General features: G+C 35.5%; 1 protein-coding gene across 1 annotated transcript in view; it reads right to left on the reverse strand.

Annotated features, from left to right (window-relative positions):
* Nucleotides 1-19,060, reverse strand: part of ALCAM (activated leukocyte cell adhesion molecule) — a 130,957-nt gene that overhangs the window by 49,518 nt on the left and 62,379 nt on the right. The window contains exons 6-9 of the mRNA XM_053707544.1: nt 10,089-10,271; nt 7,201-7,328; nt 6,517-6,646; nt 706-818 (exon numbers count right to left, since the gene is read on the reverse strand). Coding sequence (XP_053563519.1) covers nt 706-818; nt 6,517-6,646; nt 7,201-7,328; nt 10,089-10,271 — 554 coding nt within the window. The remainder of the gene's footprint in view (nt 1-705; nt 819-6,516; nt 6,647-7,200; nt 7,329-10,088; nt 10,272-19,060) is intronic.

Consider the following 19,060-nt stretch of genomic DNA (forward strand, 5'->3'; position numbering starts at 1 on the left):
ATAAATCTTGGAGAAACCAAGATCTGTGGAGCAGACAGAAAAGTTATTGCAGATTGTTCACTAGCTGGAGAACATCCACACACACCATTTGGCCAAAATGGCTTACACCTATCAGCCGATTTCCTTCTAGAGACTGGAAAACAGTTTGTAAAATCCCTTGGACAGAAAAGTCCAAAAAGAAAATGTTCTAATATGTTAAGAGCATTTTGTTATAGCACCATTGCAAATATAAAACATTGTTTAACCCACACATAATCTAAACATACATCCTTTGGATAATTTGGATGAAACCTGTATACAATAAGTTAAACTTAGTAATAGTAGTGGTTTTCAAACTTTAATTCAAATTTTTTTTGTACTGTCCCACAAAAGATTCTATATATAAAAAGGTAAAAAAAAACAAAAAAACTAATAAAATGGGAGTACATTTTTCAATTATTTTTTTAATGCTCATCGGTCACAAAGCAATGTGAAGGTGCATGGAGAGTGTCTCAGTATGTCAGAAGTTTAATCAGTTATATCTACATAATACATATTATTGAAGATATTTTTGCATATTAATTAATACTTTTACACCTGTTGTGAATTATTTTTTTCTCTAGAGCAAAAGACTGCAAGATCTTGTTGAAATTTCAACATATATAACATCTTGTTAAATTTAAAATTTCCTGTCAGTGATAAAACAAAAAAGTCTTAAAGGCTTACTTTGAACCAAATGATAGTAACATCTTTGCTAGCATATGGAATACATGACAAATTCAGAGCTTCTCCAATCTGTTTTGTGACCTCCCCACTGGGTGATAACGACAAATCCAAATCTAAAATACAAGAACATATTTTTAGATCCTATTACATATTGTACAAAATGTTAAAAACAATTATGGACAGTTATAGTGTCAAGAAAAAAAATCAGTATATTATTTTGAGCAAAAAGTAAAAAAGTTGTATTGAACATATTACAAGAATACAATTCTATTTTTAAATTCAATTTACACTGACAATGAAGATTATAATAGATGAAAATATAAAATGCTTTAAAACATTATTTACATTTTTCTCCAGTCAATGTTGCATGAAAATAATTTGAGCTAAATTTATATTGCTTATTTCTGCGAGTTATTTTCTGTTTTGGTTTATCTTCTAAATGTTATTATTCTTTTACAAGTAAAACATTTGAGGCAAAATAAAAATATTGTGTGTGGGTACCACACAAAAATCCCTAAAATATACACTATATGGCCAAAAGTATGCAGACACCTGACCATCATCACTCTTATAACCAAATGACTACTAATATATTTTTGTAGGTGTGTGAATAAATATATTCTCACTTGGAAAAACCACATATTAAAGGCTTAAACAGACAATGTTCTTAGACAAGCCGACAAAAAGTTTGTTGTATTCAAACTAACTACATGATTCACCTTTTAAATTAGCTTGGCTCTCTCAACCAACACTGGAAGGCAGATTTCTGATGCAGCCTTTTGTTTACAAAGCTTTTCTATAGCCAATACTGTAGAATTTAAATTTTCAGTTTAGGTTGCAGATTCAACAGCAAAATCAGCTATTTTGCTTTACATTTCTCAGAAGAAATGTGTATTTCAGCTCCCCAAGAAGTACAAATGTCCCTAGTTGAATGAGCTAATAGCTCCAGAAGCACAGAGGCCTTCATCACTTGATAAGCTGAGCTGATGCATCAAATAATCCATCTGGAAATTGTAATCTTTATGATATCCTTGAAGAATCACCAGCAGTCTGTCAGTTTGACTCTTTTGTTTTGTCTGATACATATTTATATAAAGACAGGGAACAAGCTTCAATATTGTTCATTTAATGTCCGATATCAAGACAAAATGTGATAAGGCAAACCCTGTTTAGAAATCCATGACCAAAAACATTGCAGAGTCATCCACTAATTGTGTCGGGATACCATACTCTGATACCAAAAATTGGATACATGCTCCATCTGGCCCATTGTATCCTTGAGATAGTTGAGGGTAATTTTCTGAAATAATCGTCAAAGTATACACATTCAGCTTGTCTCTTGGCGAAATGATTTGTTGATGTGGGTATGAAATTATTTTTTGCAAAAAAAACAAACAAAAAAGCTTTGAATTAGGTGGCTTTTTCTTACAATAGATCATCTAGATATTCTTGCCCTGGAAACACAACACATTCTTATTGTTGGCAAATGAGTTGTCCATATTAATAATAATTATCTTGATAGTGATACACTTGTCTCTCTGTTTCAAAGTTCTACAGTCAGTGGCAATAGAACCTTTGTGAATGTACATGGCCCAGTAAAATGTGCAGGCGATCACACAGAAAATGTTCATGGCCTGTGGCAAATCTCAGAAAATGCCAATTTCTATATCTAACATAGAATACATTAATAACGTTAATATATAATATTAAATTGTTCACTTTTTTGTTTCTTGGAGGTTGGCTGACATTGAAGGAAGATCTCAGAGTGGTGAACCATCACTAGATTTTTGGGACTATATATTTTTGTGCACTCTGTCACATATGTGTTCTGTATTGTTTAACTGGCTTAACCCATTGAAGCCTCAAGGTTATCTGTATAACTCAGGTCCGGGGCTGGACTACTGCCAGGGAAGCTGGTGCAGTGGCACTGGGCCTGAGTGCTAAGGGGTCCCATAGGCATAGAAATTGTGGGGGGGGGCACAAATTAGGGGCCAGAAAGCACACCACTCGCATACATTAATGCTCTCTTAATTTCATTTCCTGCAGTTTGTTGCATAAACACTCTAACATAATGCAGCACAGAGGAGATAAAGTCAACAATAAAGTCAACGAGCAGTGTATGTGAAATAAGCAAGCTTTCAAAATGTACCATCCGAAGCAAGGAAAAACTTGCAAAGAAACCATGACAACCAAGATGTCATGGAATCGGTGTGCTCCTGCCTCGGTGCTCTAAGTGGGGTTCTGTGCTGAGTGACATCTGCATCTTCTAACTGTCAGCAAGCAGCCAGGAGCTCTCACACTGCACTGAGTATGCCCTGTACACAGCATGCTAACAGGCAGTGCAGCTGATCTTATTTGCACAAATAAACATTTTATTCATATAATATATATATATATATATATATATATATATATATCAATTTCACTTTTTTTTTTTACCCCTAATTACATTTATTCAAAAGTTTTAATGGGCTGCCATGCCTTAGGATAGCAGAGGCAACCTCTTTCCTTTGTGATAAAGCTTACACCTCAATCAGATTACATGGAGCTAAGATAAACGAGAACAGTAGGTATATGTAAATTGTATTTATTTCCCTGTGTATGCATACATGTACTGTATGTGTATTTATAAGCCTGTAAATGTCTGTGTATGTATGTATGTATATATTTGTGTTATGTATGTGTATATTTTGTATGTACGAGTGTGTATTTGTGATTAATGTCTTCCAGGGTCCTTCAGGAGCACTGCAATAGTAATTTTGTGTCCTTGTGTGTTTATTTCCAATGATCTTCATGAACATTGATATTTCAAATGATAGCAGATAAGTGGGGAGTAAGCAGTACAGTCAGGTGACAATAATGTCCTTCATTTTTTTAGCTAATAAACCAGACCCTCTCACTTGTTCACATAAGCAGCACAGCACACCATTTAGAGATCGGTTTGTGGTTTACTGGCTGTGTACATAATATGTCACCATCTTTTTGGGGATGTCACTGATTAGTATAAGTTAAGGAATATAGTTTCATATGAGTAGATTATAATAATTATCATTATTATTTGTTTTTATATTAATTAGGGGCCCAGAACAAATTCTTGCACCTGGGCCCTCTGTTTATTAGCCACTGTCTCAGGTCACAGACAAAGTTTTTAGCTTTTTTAAAAAAGTTTTTTTTTTTTTTTTATGTCAAACTAGTTCCAGAAAGAAATAAAAAATCTTAATTAAAATCCTGTATATTTGGGAAGATATAATGTTTGCGGTTGCACTATATCATGTATTGACTTTTATTGCATCTAGCCCACTAGCATTCACGTCTACAAAAATCAGGCCTGTGGTCTCACTAATCTGTACAGCAATGCTCTACAATGGGGACTGGGTATTTATGCTGGCGGACTTGACTGAGTGCAGCTTCAGTAGACGGTACTGTGTCTTATACCAAGTGTTAAGTATCCAAACTATAATGAAATACATAAAAAGCAAACACTATATAATAGTATAATATCAGTAATACACAACTGAGTTATATGTTCAACAGGTCTAGAGGGCTAATCAATCCTTTACTGTTAATAGCAAAAGTATGAGCGATTACTTAACTGTAAATATTTTCTTTATTGACACCTTTCTCCATTAAAGCATTAAAATAGTCTAAGGACTCCAAAACTGGACCGATTAAGAAAATTAAAGTAGGGTGGGAGGCTGGCTTTTATATATTTGTAACCATGATTCTCCTCTGAAGTGCAGGTGTCATCATTTGCATTCCAGTGATCTTGTTTAACCAGTTAGTGATTTATCTAGATCAATAGCGGTTCTATCATAGCATTTTTGCTTTCATAGAATTCATTAAAATCACCATTCACTGTAGAATAAGCCCCTATACTAAATAAATTAACAAAGGTTGCCTAACATTTATAATGATCAAGTATGTTTCATGAATTTAGGCTCAAGTGCATTCCATGCATTCTTTTCAGCATTCAGATCATGGCAATACAAGTCAATGCTTGAATAGAGACAATACGTTAAATATTTCCAAATAAAACATTTGAAGATGGGGATGATCATATTTTTTCCTCTGGTCTAGGATGTCTTTAATATTAATACTTTATTATTTACTTCTGCCAACAACAAAAACAATCCTTTTTCTTTGATAACACTAACATTTTTAGTACCATGCAAAGAGTACAACATATATATCAACAATAAGGAAACATGGTTCTTGTGATTTTAGGTCTCGCTCTTAGCTTTTTTTATTATTCTGCACATAATACACAAATGCCCATAATCTGACTAACCAATCATTTTTTTCCATTTTCTAAATAAAACAAAAATGTTTAACCCCTTATCTGGGTGATCAGGGTTTTATAAACAAGAAGCCAGAGGGAGTGTTTGTCTGATGGTGGTCTAATCAAAAGATAGACAGGGTGAATAGTTAGCTAAGCAATGCAATTGTTATTTTATTTTTAAAAGACAAAGTACGATGCTTCACTGGATAAGTGGCTCTTTAGTGAGCATTTAAAGGGACAGTCTACAATCAAATTTGTATTGTTTTAAAAGATAGATAATACCTTTATTATCCATTCCCCAGTTTTGCACAACCAACACAGTTATATTAATATACTTTTTACCTCTGTAATTACCTTGTATCTAAGAACCGTCTTCCAGCCCCCTGATCACATGACTGTGACTGTTTATTATCTATTGACTTGCATTTAGTATTGTCTTGTGCTAACTCTTAAATAGCTCCATGTGCATTAACACAGTGTTATCTATATGACCACATGAACATATCAGTCTTTTGTGAAAAGAAAAAAGAGGCAGCCCTCAAGGGCTTAGAAATTAGCATATGAGCCTACCTAGGTTTTGTTTCAAATAAGAATACCAAGAGAACAAAGCAAATTTGATGATACAAGTACATTGGAAAGTTGATTAAAATTACAAGTCCTATCTGAATAATGAAAGCTTAATTTTGACTAGGCTGTCCCTTTAAAGGTACATAGATTGTGGAGAATTCAGAGAGTGTGAAGGGGGGGTTGCACATAATAGCTGCAGCATGAGAAAAGTCTTGTATGCAGGCATGTAAAGGGGAGGCCTTTTAAAGGGAAATGAATTGCTACATCCATAGAGGTTTAGAGAATGTGTATTTAGAAACTAGAGCAGAGATAAGTGGCGCTGCAGAAGGACTTTGTACATGAGCATGAGAATTTTGAGCTTTATTCTGTTGTATATGAGAAGCCATTGAATTATCTAATAGAGCTGTGCAGTAATGTTTGGATGAATGCACATTTGCCACAAAAATCAGATTTTCGTTGCATTTTAACTAAACAAAAATCTGAATAAATACACCAACAAAAATAAAGAAAATGAAAATAGTGGTTAATACTTACCGTAATGTGTTTTGGAGAGCACGGTAAGTTAAGTATTGTAGCTACAGGTGAAGCATGAAACATTTACCTTCGTTTTAACGAAACTTAAGTTTTCCTTTTAAACTAAACAAATACTGAATAGTGCAGCCACCGAATATTCGGGGACATTTCCCTGGATATTCGGAACGAAAACTTCATCCAAAATGACATTTTCTTGGCTGAATATCTATATTATTTAGCAGAACAGACAGCAGATGGGTGAAGTGTTGGGCTCTGCCAGAGACATGTAAAATAGATTGCAGAGGCAGAGCCAGGTGAGAGGAAAGCCAGCTAGTGAGTTGTTGCAATAGTCAAGGCATGAGATGAGGAGACCGTGCTTGTTACGAAAACAAAAAACATGGGCTAAAAGGAATATTATGCCTAACGTTTTATAGAAAAATTACTTTACTTACAATGTACAGTGAGTGTTGCAGAAGCCATCATATTTTTATTTGGTAAAGAGCATTTGTATTCCCCTGTTGCATTCCGTTTTATGTCTGTTATTTGGTAAGTGCCTGAACTAATTATCCCTTCTTCTTCACCCTGTAAGACAACAAACATGTTTGAATAAACATTATAGCAAGGCTATTGGAAAAAATATCAAATTATCTAGCATTCCATAAAAGAATGAGCAACAATTATGTAGACGTACATTTGCACATTAAGAACAAAATCATTAGAATAGTTTATTTCAGTTTATTTAAACCATCACAGTAAATATTATACCCAGTATCATGATCTGTCAGCTTATATGGCTTGTAATGGGCAAAGCAATGATCCCTATAGCGACTGTTAGCTTTACTTGTTCATTCATTTGTGTTGGCCTTGGAGCACATAGATTGTATTTAGGACAAATAGCCTTCAGTGTGCATGTTCCTCTTTTAAAAATAGTGGTCAACAATTTTAAAATAGATCTTATTAAAGTAAAAAAATATTTTACAAGCAACAATAAAATAAAATGGTCTCATTCAACATGCCAAATAGAACAATGTTTAATTTGTTATGATTTTTAAAGCAGAAGAGCGTATACTCTATACTATAGTTGTAGAAAAATCATTAGTGCATAATTCAAAAATGTACAATGGTTGAAAACTTACTGGAGGGTAAAACAAAAATTCTTGTGGAGGTGGATTCCCATTTCCTATACATTTCAAAGTGACATTATCACCTTCCTTTATTGTTTTTGTTGCTGGTTGTACTTTAATTGTCACCTTCTCTGTAGGGTCTGAGAAAGCAATGGACATGTCAAAACAAATCTATGACATGCATTTATCCAGTACATATTACACTATCTAAAAGTATCTTTTATTTACAGTTTTCCGATTAAGCAGAGAATGGTAATTGCTGTAATATAAATTATTGACAAAGAGGATGTTCCTAAGTAGGGATGGGCGAATGTTTCGCAACATTCGAAAAACGGCACAAATTTTAACACATTCATTCGTTCAAATCGAATTTTGAATGTTTAGATAACATTCTAACATTCGATTTTCGAATGTTCGGTTTTGAATTTTACGATTACATTCGAAAATATTCTTTTCGAAAAATTCGAATTTAGATTGTAATAGTATTTCTAATGCTTTTTCTTTAAATGTAATATTCGAATTATGCAATATTCGAATTCGAAAAATACGAATTTAGATTGTAGATTGTAATAGTATTTCTAATGCTTTTTCTTTAAATGTAATATTCGAATTATGCAATACGTGTATTCGAATTCAAAAAATTCGAATTTAGATTGTAATAGTATTTCTAATGCTTTTTCTTTAAATGTAATATTCGAATTATGCAATATTCGAATTCGAAAAATTCGAATTTATATGTTTGTAATAGTATTTCTAATGCTTTCTTTAAATGTAATATTCAAATTATGCAATATTCTATATGGAAACATTCGAAATGATATATTTGTATCTATTATGTATCAATTTACTAGATTCCCGCCCTACCACATGAACTATTGAACTTCTGAATAGTAATTGTTAAATTCAATATTTTGAATGTGGACATTCAATATAATTATAAACATTTGAATTCGAAAGTGACATTCGAAAACTGTAAATAACATTCGATTTTCGAATTTTTAAGAATATTCGTTCTTATCGACATTCTGATTTAGAATTCAAATTTCGGTAATAACATTCATTCTACATTCGAAATTTTACACATTCGCCCATCCCTATTCCTAAGCACATTCTATAAAAGAATATATCCTACAAAGAAACCCTATAATAAAAATCCATAAGTCTTACAGGAAGATACTTAGAAGAGAATCTTCCACAGCAGTAACAAACTATTTATTTTGTATGAACAAAACAACTAGAATGAACAATTCTATTGGTGGCCTAATTCTGATTTTATATACAGCTTTAAAAATCTGCATAAATACCTGCAGTATTATTATTAACAGAAAGCAATATTTCTCTACAGCTGAATGCAAAATGCACATGTAACAGATAATCTGTGTGTCAAAAGCACAATAGGGAAAGAGACATTCAACTGTAATGTGATGGGCAGATCATTTTCTGAAAAGTACAGCTCCAAAATAACTTATTTCTTCTCTAAATGAGAAAAGTAGCCAATATACAATACATATATTAACATTTTGGTCATTGTTAAAGGGATACAACACACACATTAAAGGGCCATGATACCCAAATGTTGAAACACTTAAAAGTGATGCAGCATAGCTGTAAAAAGCAGACTAGAAAATATCACCTAAACATCTCTATGTAAAAAGGAAAGATATTTTACCTTAAAACCTCCTAAGTATTCACACCCTATTGTACAGGAATTTAAGCAGCAAATCAGTATTAATGTCCCAGGACCAGCAAGGGAGCATGCCTCATACACACTCATGTTATTTCCCTATTCAGTTTAAGGAAGTTTACTATGAAATCTCATGAGAGTTAAGTCAAATCTCATGAGATCACAGTAAAAGAGGTCATGACCTCAGCACTGTTGATGATGATCGGCTGCAGTTCATTTCTTCATTTATTTTTTTACCTGCAGCTGGACAGCAGCTGAAGAATAACTTTTTACACAGCACTTACTCTGCTGAGCTTAGGAAGTTGTGAAGTAAAATAAATTCTAATCTCCATCTATTAGCAAAATATATATTTATATATGCACAGGAATATCCACACCTAAACTACCTAGTATGCCCACTGTTATTGTAAAAAGAATTTCCTATTATGATTTTTGATGCAAAAATGGATAATATACCCTAAAGGGACATGAAGCCCAAATTTTTCTTTCAGGGTTCAGATAGAGCATATATTTGTAAACAACTTTCCAATTTACTTATATCATAAATGTTGCTTCATTCTCTTGGTACCGGTTATTGAAGGAGCAACAATGCACTAATGGGAGCCAGCTGAACACAATGGTAAGCCAATCACAAGAGGCAAATATGTGCAGCCACCTTTAAGAGAGAAAATGACTAGTGAGACAAGGGGAGGGAGAGGAAAACACTAGTTAAAGGACCAGTAAATACAGTACATTTGCATAATCAACAAATGCATGAAATAAAGACAATGCAATAGCACCTAGTCGGAACTTCAAATGAGTAGATTTTTTTTCTGACAAATTTCAGTTGTCTCTATTTCCCCTACTTCTGTACTATGTGACAGCCAATCACAAATTCAAATATGTATATTCTGTGAATTCTTGCACATGCTCAGTAGGAGCTGGTGACTGAAAAAGTGCAAATATAAAAAGGCTGTGCACATTTTATTAATGGAAGTTGGAAAGTTGTTTAAAAATGCATGCTCTATCTGAATAATGAAATTTTAATTTTGACTTGAGTGTCCCTTTAACAGACTAACCCAAGTACTTCTGGGAGAAAATAGACCACAATTTTCAAACGTATTTTACAACAAAAAGGTAGAAAAATAATGTATAATGCAAATAAAATCCCAATTTCATTCATGTTTTAATAGTATAACAGTAATTGTTCAACAAAGAAATAAAGTAAATAACTTACAGTAAATCTCAAAGACCGCAGGATCTGATATAGCTGATAATTGCCCTTCTGGCATAGAATACGTTACTAAACAGGTCAGTTGAGAGTTTATGTCTTCTTTTGTTGCTACATATTCAAGTGATGATGACATACTGTAAAGGCCACTAGTAGAATTCTTCTCTTTTTCCCACTCTATGGACACGGCTAAAAAAGAAAGAAAAATATACCACATTTTACTACTCATAATTCATAAAGCAATACCTACCAATTACCTTTTAAGTATTTAAATTTTTTCATGCTCTTTATTAAACCACATAGTTTTGTCCCTGATTTCAAGGCAAAATGATGTTAAATTATACCTATGGAGAACTAGAATGTGCATATTTGTAGGAGAACTTTGCATTCTCTAAAAGCGTAAACAAAATGATAAATTGGTAACTGGGTGTAATGGTAAGGCAGACTCAAGGAAATGCGACTAAAACTAGCAAACGTAACCCCTTTTTAAGCTATCCGGTGTGCCTTGGCAAATGAAGTAAGAGGAATGTATAGTCTGACTTGCCTAATTTTAGGCACACTTTGCAGTAATAAATCAGGGGATTCAGTCGTATGCGGATTTACGGAGCAATATTAGGAGAATTGCTTTGATAAATCCTGCTCTAGATAGCAGCACAATTTTCTGCCACGTAGTGCTCAAGACAATGACATAGGTATCAATTCAACAAAGAATACCATGGGAATAAAGCAAAGTAAACAACAGAAGAAAATTCGAATCTTTTTTCAAAAGCGTATGTTCTGTCTGAATTACAAAAGAAAATGTTTGGTTCCGTATCCCTTTAAACCCCAAAAAATTATTTCATAATTCAAGTAGAGATGACCATTTTAAACAACATTTCAATTTACTTCTATTATCTAATTTGCTTCATTCTTTTGATATCCACTGTTGAAGAAATTGCAATGCACATGGGTGAGCCAATCACACAAGGCATCTATGTGCAGCAACCAATCAGCAGCTACGGAGCCTATCTAGATATGCTTTTTCAGCAAAGTATATCAAGAGAATTAAGCAAATTAGATAATAGAAGTAAATTAGAAAGTTGTTTAAAATTGCATGCTCTTTCTAAATCATGAAAGAAAAAAAATTGTGTTTCATGTCCCTTTAAAACAAGTATTTTTTTTCAACTTAAACTGTTCCTTGCAGTGTATAACATTTTGCCCATTGAGCATTCAGTATAAAATATATGCAAACTAAAGTAAAAGTTATTTGTAAACTATTCTGAAGCTAAATTTTATAGGGCTCAAAGCTAAAGTCAGCTCTGATCTTCCTTCAATATTGTTCACAAATGTTGTAAAATATATATCTGGTATTAAGCATTACTTATGTCTTAAACATTTTATATGACGACTGAAGAGTTTGTAAAAAGTATATCATGAGGTATCAAAAAAAAAAATTATTTGCTGTAAACGCCCTCTCTTCTTAAAGTGATGGTAAATCCTAGCGCTTGTGAAACGCTAGGATTTACCAGTGAAACAAATAAAGGTGACTTTCAGTCGTGAAGTGTAAAATACTTCATGCTGTAAGTGCCTTTGTTTGAAGTGTTCGCCGCACTAAGTTTCTCAGGCCGCCCATGGCAGAACGCTATTTTGCAGTGAGTTGACGTTTCCACCTCTTAGCCAATAGCCATGCAGGCTATCCAGCTTGGCGCCAGCTGGCCCGCACGGCTATTGGCTAAGAGATGGAAACATCACTTCACAGCAAAATAGCCCACAACAAATAAAGGAACTTTCAGCACAAAGTATTTTATACTTCATGACTTTAAGTCCCCTTTATTGGTTCCATCGTTAAATCCTAGTGTTTCACAAACACTAGGATTTACCATCACTTAAAGCCAAATTTGCACATTTTTTCAAATTCACATATCTGAAAGTAAAACTTTTACAATAAACTCACATACCAAAAATAGTTAGCTAGCATTATACACACACACATACATACACACACATATATACTATGACACTGGCTGTATACATAAGACATTGATAATATGTACCATGAAGATGTCAGGCTGTAATTTGTAATCTAAAGCAGGATTGGACATATTGATTTCAGAGGCTGGCCACATATTTGAAATTAGCCATTCACAGAAAAGATGGACATTCTATTCTAATACAATATTTTGTTTGACTACGCCGAATTGAGCCAACAATACACTCAGGAGGACATTAAATACATATGCATAGTTAAATGTGTTATAGGAATTCCTGTAATTTAACTATTTAAAATACTGTTTATCTATTGCCCCCAGAGAAAGTCTTCAAGGCATAATACAGGATTCTAGGACTTAGATCATGCAAAAGTATACACAGTTATTGTGTGACCAGTGCAAGGGCTTTAAATCTATTCCTAATCTGCAAAGGAAATAAAATAAACATACTCAAGAGACTTTTTAAGAAGTATATCCTAGGACTAACCCCCCCCCCCCAAAAAAAAAACACAACAACAAAAACACCACACAACAATGCTTCAGGTGCACTTAAAGGACCACTCAATGCAGTAGAATTACATAATTAACAAGTACATAATAAAAAGACAATGCAATAGCACTTACTATGAATTTCAAATAAGCAGTAGATTTTTTTTCTGACAAATTTATTTTGTCTACCATTCCCAACCCCCTATATAATGTGACAGCCATCAGCCAATCACAGACTAGTATACGTATACCCTGTGAGCTTGTGCACATGCTCAGTAGGAGCTAGTTCCCAAGAAAGTGTGAATATAAAAAGACACTGCAAAATTTGATAATGGAAGTAAAAACAGAATTTATGCTTACCTGATAAATTACTTTCTCCAACGGTGTGTCCGGTCCACGGCGTCATCCTTACTTGTGGGATATTCTCTTCCCCAACAGGAAATGGCAAAGAGCCCAGCAAAGCTGGTCATATGATCCCTCCTAGGCTCCGCCTACCCCAGTCATTCGACCGACGTACAGGAGGAAATATGCATAGGAGAAACCATATGATACCGTGGTGACTGTAGTTAGAGAAAATAATTAATCAGACCTGATTAAAAAAACCAGGGCGGGCCGTGGACCGGACACACCGTTGGAGAAAGTAATTTATCAGGTAAGCATAAATTCTGTTTTCTCCAACATAGGTGTGTCCGGTCCACGGCGTCATCCTTACTTGTGGGAACCAATACCAAAGCTTTAGGACACGGATGAAGGGAGGGAGCAAATCAGGTCACCTAAATGGAAGGCACCACGGCTTGCAAAACCTTTCTCCCAAAAATAGCCTCTGAAGAAGCAAAAGTATCAAATTTGTAAAATTTGGCAAAAGTGTGCAGTGAAGACCAAGTCACTGCCTTACATATCTGGTCACCAGAAGCCTCGTTCTTGAAGGCCCATGTGGAAGCCACAGCCCTAGTGGAGTGAGCTGTGATTCTTTCAGGAGGCTGCCGTCCGGCAGTCTCATAAGCCAAACGGATTATGCTTTTAAGCCAAAAAGAAAGAGAGGTAGAAGTTGCTTTTTGACCTCTCCTTTTACCAGAATAAACAACAAACAAAGAAGAAGTTTGTCTGAAATCTTTAGTGGCCTCTAAATAGAATTTTAGAGCACGGACTACGTCCAAATTGTGTAACAAACGTTCCTTCTTTGAAACTGGATTCGGGCACAAAGAAGGTACAACTATCTCCTGGTTAATATTCTTGTTGGAAACAACTTTCGGAAGAAAACCAGGCTTAGTACGCAAAACCACCTTATCTGCATGGAACACCAGATAGGGCGGAGAACACTGCAGAGCAGATAACTCTGAAACTCTTCTAGCAGAAGAAATTGCAACCAAAAAACAAAACTTTCCAAGATAATAACTTAATATCTACGGAATGTAAGGGTTCAAACGGAACCCCTTGAAGAACTGAAAGAACTAGATTGAGACTCCAGGGAGGAGTCAAAGGTCTGTAAACAGGCTTGATTCTAACCAGAGCCTGAACAAACACCTGAACGTCTGGCACAGCTGCCAGCCTTTTGTGAAGTAAAACAGATAACGCAGAAATCTGTCCCTTCAGAGAACTTGCAGATAATCCCTTCTCCAAACCCTCTTGTAGAAAGGATAAAATCCTAGGAATTTTTATCTTGTTCCATGGGAATCCTTTAGATTCACACCAATAGATATATTTTTTCCATATCTTATGGTAAATTTTTCTAGTTACAGGCTTTCTAGCCTGAATAAGAGTATCTATTACAGAATCTGAAAACCCACGCTTTGATAAAATCAAGCGTTCAATCTCCAAGCAGTCAGTTGGAGAGAAACCAGATTCAGATGTTCGAATGGACCTTGAACAAGAAGGTCCTGTCTCAAAGGTAGCTTCCATGGTGGAGCCGATGACATATTCACCAGGTCTGCATACCAAGTCCTGCGTGGCCACGCAGGAGCTATCAAGATCACCGAAGCCCTCTCCTGGTTGATCCTGGCTACCAGCCTGGGAATGAGAGGAAACGGTGGGAAAACATAAGCTAGGTTGAAGGTCCAAGGTGCTACTAGTGCATCTACTAGAGTCGCCTTGGGATCCCTGGATCTGGACCCGTAACAAGGAACCTTGAAGTTCTGACGAGACGCCATCAGATCCATGTCTGGAATGCCCCATAATTGAGTTATTTGGGCAAAGATTTCCGGGTGGAGTTCCCACTCCCCCGGATGGAATGTCTGACGACTCAGAAAATCCGCTTCCCAATTTTCCACTCCTGGGATGTGGATTGCAGACAAGTGGCAGGAGTGATCCTCCGCCCATTGAATTATCTTGGTCACTTCCTCCATCGCCAGGGAACTCCTTGTTCCCCCCTGATGGTTGATATAAGCAACTGTCGTCATGTTGTCTGATTGAAACCTTATGAATTTGGCCTTTGCTAGATGAGGCCAAGCTTTGAGAGCATTGAATATCTCTCTCAGTTCCAGAATGTTTATCGGGAGAAGAGATTCTTCCCGAGACCATAGACCCTGAGCTTTCAGGGGTTCCCAGACCGCGCCCCAGCCCACCAGACTGGCGTCGGTCGTGACAATGACCCACTCTGGTCTGCGGAAGCTCATTCCCTGTGACAGATTGTCCAGGATTAGCCACCAACGGAGTGAATCTCTGGTCCTTTGATCTACTTGAATCGTCGGAGACAAGTCTGTATAATCCCCATTCCACTGTCTGAGCATGCACAGTTGTAATGGTCTTAGATGAATTCGTGCAAAAGGAACTATGTCCATTGCTGCAACCATCAATCCTATTACTTCCATGCACTGCGCTATGGAAGGACGAAGAACAGAATGAAGAACTTGACAAGAGCTTAGAAGTTTTGATTTTCTGACCTCTGTCAGAAAAATTCTCATTTCTAAGGAGTCTATTATTGTTCCCAAGAAGGGAACTCTGGTTGACGGGGAAAGAGAACTTTTTTCTATGTTTACTTTCCATCCGTGAGATCTGAGAAAGGCTAGGACGATGTCCGTATGAGCCTTTGCTTTTGACAGAGACGACGCTTGAATCAGGATGTCGTCCAAGTACGGTACTACTGCAATGCCCCTTGGTCTTAGAACCGCTAGAAGGGACCCTAGTACCTTTGTGAAAATTCTCGGAGCAGTGGCTAATCCGAATGGAAGTGCCACAAACTGGTAATGCTTGTCCAGAAAAGCGAACCTTAGGAACTGATGATGTTCCTTGTGGATAGGAATATGGAGGTACGCATCCTTTAAATCCACCGTGGTCATGAATTGACCTTCCTGGATGGTAGGAAGGATCGTTCGAATGGTTTCCATTTTGAACGATGGAACCCTGAGAAATTTGTTTAGGATCTTGAGATCTAGAATTGGTCTGAACGTTCCCTCTTTTTTGGGAACTATGAACAGTAAAAAACTCTTAGCCATCTCCGTGGAGATGTTGCCTGTGCAACGGCAAAGAGAATGACTGGGGTAGGCGGAGCCTAGGAGGGATCATATGACCAGCTTTGCTGGGCTCTTTGCCATTTCCTGTTGGGGAAGAGAATATCCCACAAGTAAGGATGACGCCGTGGACTGGACACACCTATGTTGGAGAAATGGGAAGTGTCTTAAAACTGCATTCTCTTTCAGAATCATAAAAGTTTAATTGGACTTGAGTGTACCTTTAAGGATATGAAAATAAAAAGCATAAAGTTTTGTTCTTTACAATTGCAGAAAGCATTCTAAAATGCCACAGAAAGCATTGCTTTGTTGGTCTGGGGTTTAAAAGTTTATGAAAATAAAAGTTTTATTTTCGTGATTATGATAGAGCATACAATATTAAAACAATTTTCTAACTTACCTTTATTATCTAATTTGCTTTGCTCTCTTGGTATCCTTGGTTGAAAATCATACCTATGTAGGATCAGGAACTGTGAGCTAGCTGCTGATTGGTGGCTGCACATAAATGCCTTGTCATTGGCTTACCGATGTGTTCAGCTAGCTCTCAGTAGTGCATTGCTGTCTTTTCAATAAAGGATATCAAGTGAATCAAGCAAAATTCTTAATAGAAGCAAATTGGAATGTTGTTTAAATTTGTATGCTCTATACCATGTTCTCAGGCCTCCCCAAAAGTCCAGGTTTTCTGTATAACCTTGGATGAGAATAGGTAAAATAACCATGGTTACTAATCAGCTGATTGTTTCACCTGTGCTCCAGTTCAGATATCCTCAAAATCTAACCTGTTAGGGGGGCCTGAGGACAGGTTTGAAAACCAGTGCTCTATATGAATCATAAAAGATAACTATTGGGGTTTCATGTCCCTTTAATGACGTACTAGCTGACAAGCAATCAAATTAGTAATAAAATGCTTCTTCACAGTAATTAGGCTTACAGTATGCAAAGGAAAAATACAGGGGATGGGCAAAATTAATGGAAATACCACATGAAAAAGAAATGTAACTTTGAAGTAACTAAATTATAGCTACAATTACAGCTGCAAAGGTGATTCACACTAGGTTGATTGTCAATTGGCAGTACGTGTCAGTTATAAACAAAAAGCTCTGACATCGCACTCTTTATGTGATGTTTTTGTTTAAGAGTTACAAAGAGGCCAAATAGTTATTGCAGGTGCATCATTTATAAAAAGTAATACAAAATTAACTGATGTATCATGGAGATCAGTCTCATGACGACACACAGAAACAAACTGTAATGACAAAAAAACAAACAGTAGTCACAAGTCGAAGCCAAGCGTTTGGTCCATACTCCTACTCAGATTATTCTTGAACAATATGACACCTTTTATACCTCAGAGAGAAATTTTAAACATTTTTTTTCAAAATGTCTGGAGTTTATAAAATCTCTCTCCAATGATTGACAGATACAAATGACATATCTTTCTATCATTCATATTAATTTAATGCCAAAATAAAATGCAACATTTCTGCTATAAGAGGAAGAAACTGTGATTCATTATTGGGTATCAGTCAGGCTGAAGATTTAAAAACAGTGCAGAGTTTGTTTTGTGTTTTTTTTTTTTGTTTTTTTTTTTTGGGGGGGGGGGGGGTACCACAAAGCCTTTTTTTTCTGGGTGTTTGGTTTGAGATAAAAATTGACAAAAATAATTTTTGAAGATTTCCAGAATTGAATGCATCTTTTTTTCAAATATTCTACTTTCAATATAAATTATGCCATTTGTATATACTGTATCTTATCCATTATTTGTTTTAAAAAGGTATCTTGCTGTGGTCTATTATGATCAATAATGTTCAAGAGTCATACAGGAAAGGTGGACAGATACTTTCTTATTAATTTATTATGGTACCAGACTATCAATACTTTGTTTATTCTAGACTGTTCAACACAATATCTTTCAAAATGTATTCTCATACATATCAGTTATGGTGAAGTTAAACACAGTAACCATTATGTAAAAGCCCTTTCATTATAGCAGGGGGAATCTTCCTTAAACATAACACTTGCCTCTACTGAAGATCTGCCACATCACAGTGTAACAGCAGCTATTGGCATTAATAAATATGCACAAACACCTATGGTTTCTAGGCCAAACTTGCACAACACCTGCAAACCATTAAACATCACCTTCAAAGTCCATGTTTTGCAACTGAGCACTTCACTATCATCACATGTTATATAGGCATATGTCAGTCTTAATAATAAGAGCAATAATAATGCTCCAGCAGATTCTGTATACATGGTGTACAATAGATAAAGACAAGATGAGGAAGACAGACTGGCACTGGGACAGAAGGATTACCGGGCCCAGCTTTCTAGACAGCTTAATCTATCATTCCATAAAATCCCTTGCTATCTCTAGACAAAATAATGATGTAGATATCTGCACTGCACATTTGGTGATATATGGCACACTACCATAAGCGCAGAAGCTATGGATAATGGTACATATGAGACTTTATCGTGTACAGTTCTAACCACCATGTCCCTAAAAACAGAACATTCAATTTCTTAAAGCAAAACATGCACAGCAACAGAATGCTTTTAAATGTTACAGTTTTACAGACACAGAAGATAACCAAGTCAGAGGTGCTTGGCTTGCAGGTAGAGATATCATGAGGTAACATTGTAAGCAGTACTTCATGTGTCTGTTTAAGCTCCAAGTTTGAATGCACAAAAACATTGTCCAGATTTTTCTTAATATATTTTTATTTACGTTTGCTGCAACTGAACATATTGATTAACGACTTTAGTGATAATATTTTCTATTTGTATAAAGTTTATGGTTCCATAATAAAAAGGAGTTTACATTCGTATATAAAAATGTCAAAGGAAACCCTTTTCATCCAAGGGTCACTAAAGGAGGCACATAGCTAGACTGTTTATGAAAAAACCTTTCATTTACATGTGCCTCAAGTAAAAACATGCCTGTTTCTCAAATGATTCCCTACATTTCATCATGGTGAAATTGCTTAAATGTGTATGATAGATATATATATATATATATATATATATATATAGATAGAGAGATAGATAGAGAGATAGATAGATAGATAGATAG

The sequence above is a fragment of the Bombina bombina genome, chromosome 3, assembly GCF_027579735.1.
Source record: "Bombina bombina isolate aBomBom1 chromosome 3, aBomBom1.pri, whole genome shotgun sequence".
Lineage (NCBI taxonomy): Eukaryota > Metazoa > Chordata > Amphibia > Anura > Bombinatoridae > Bombina > Bombina bombina.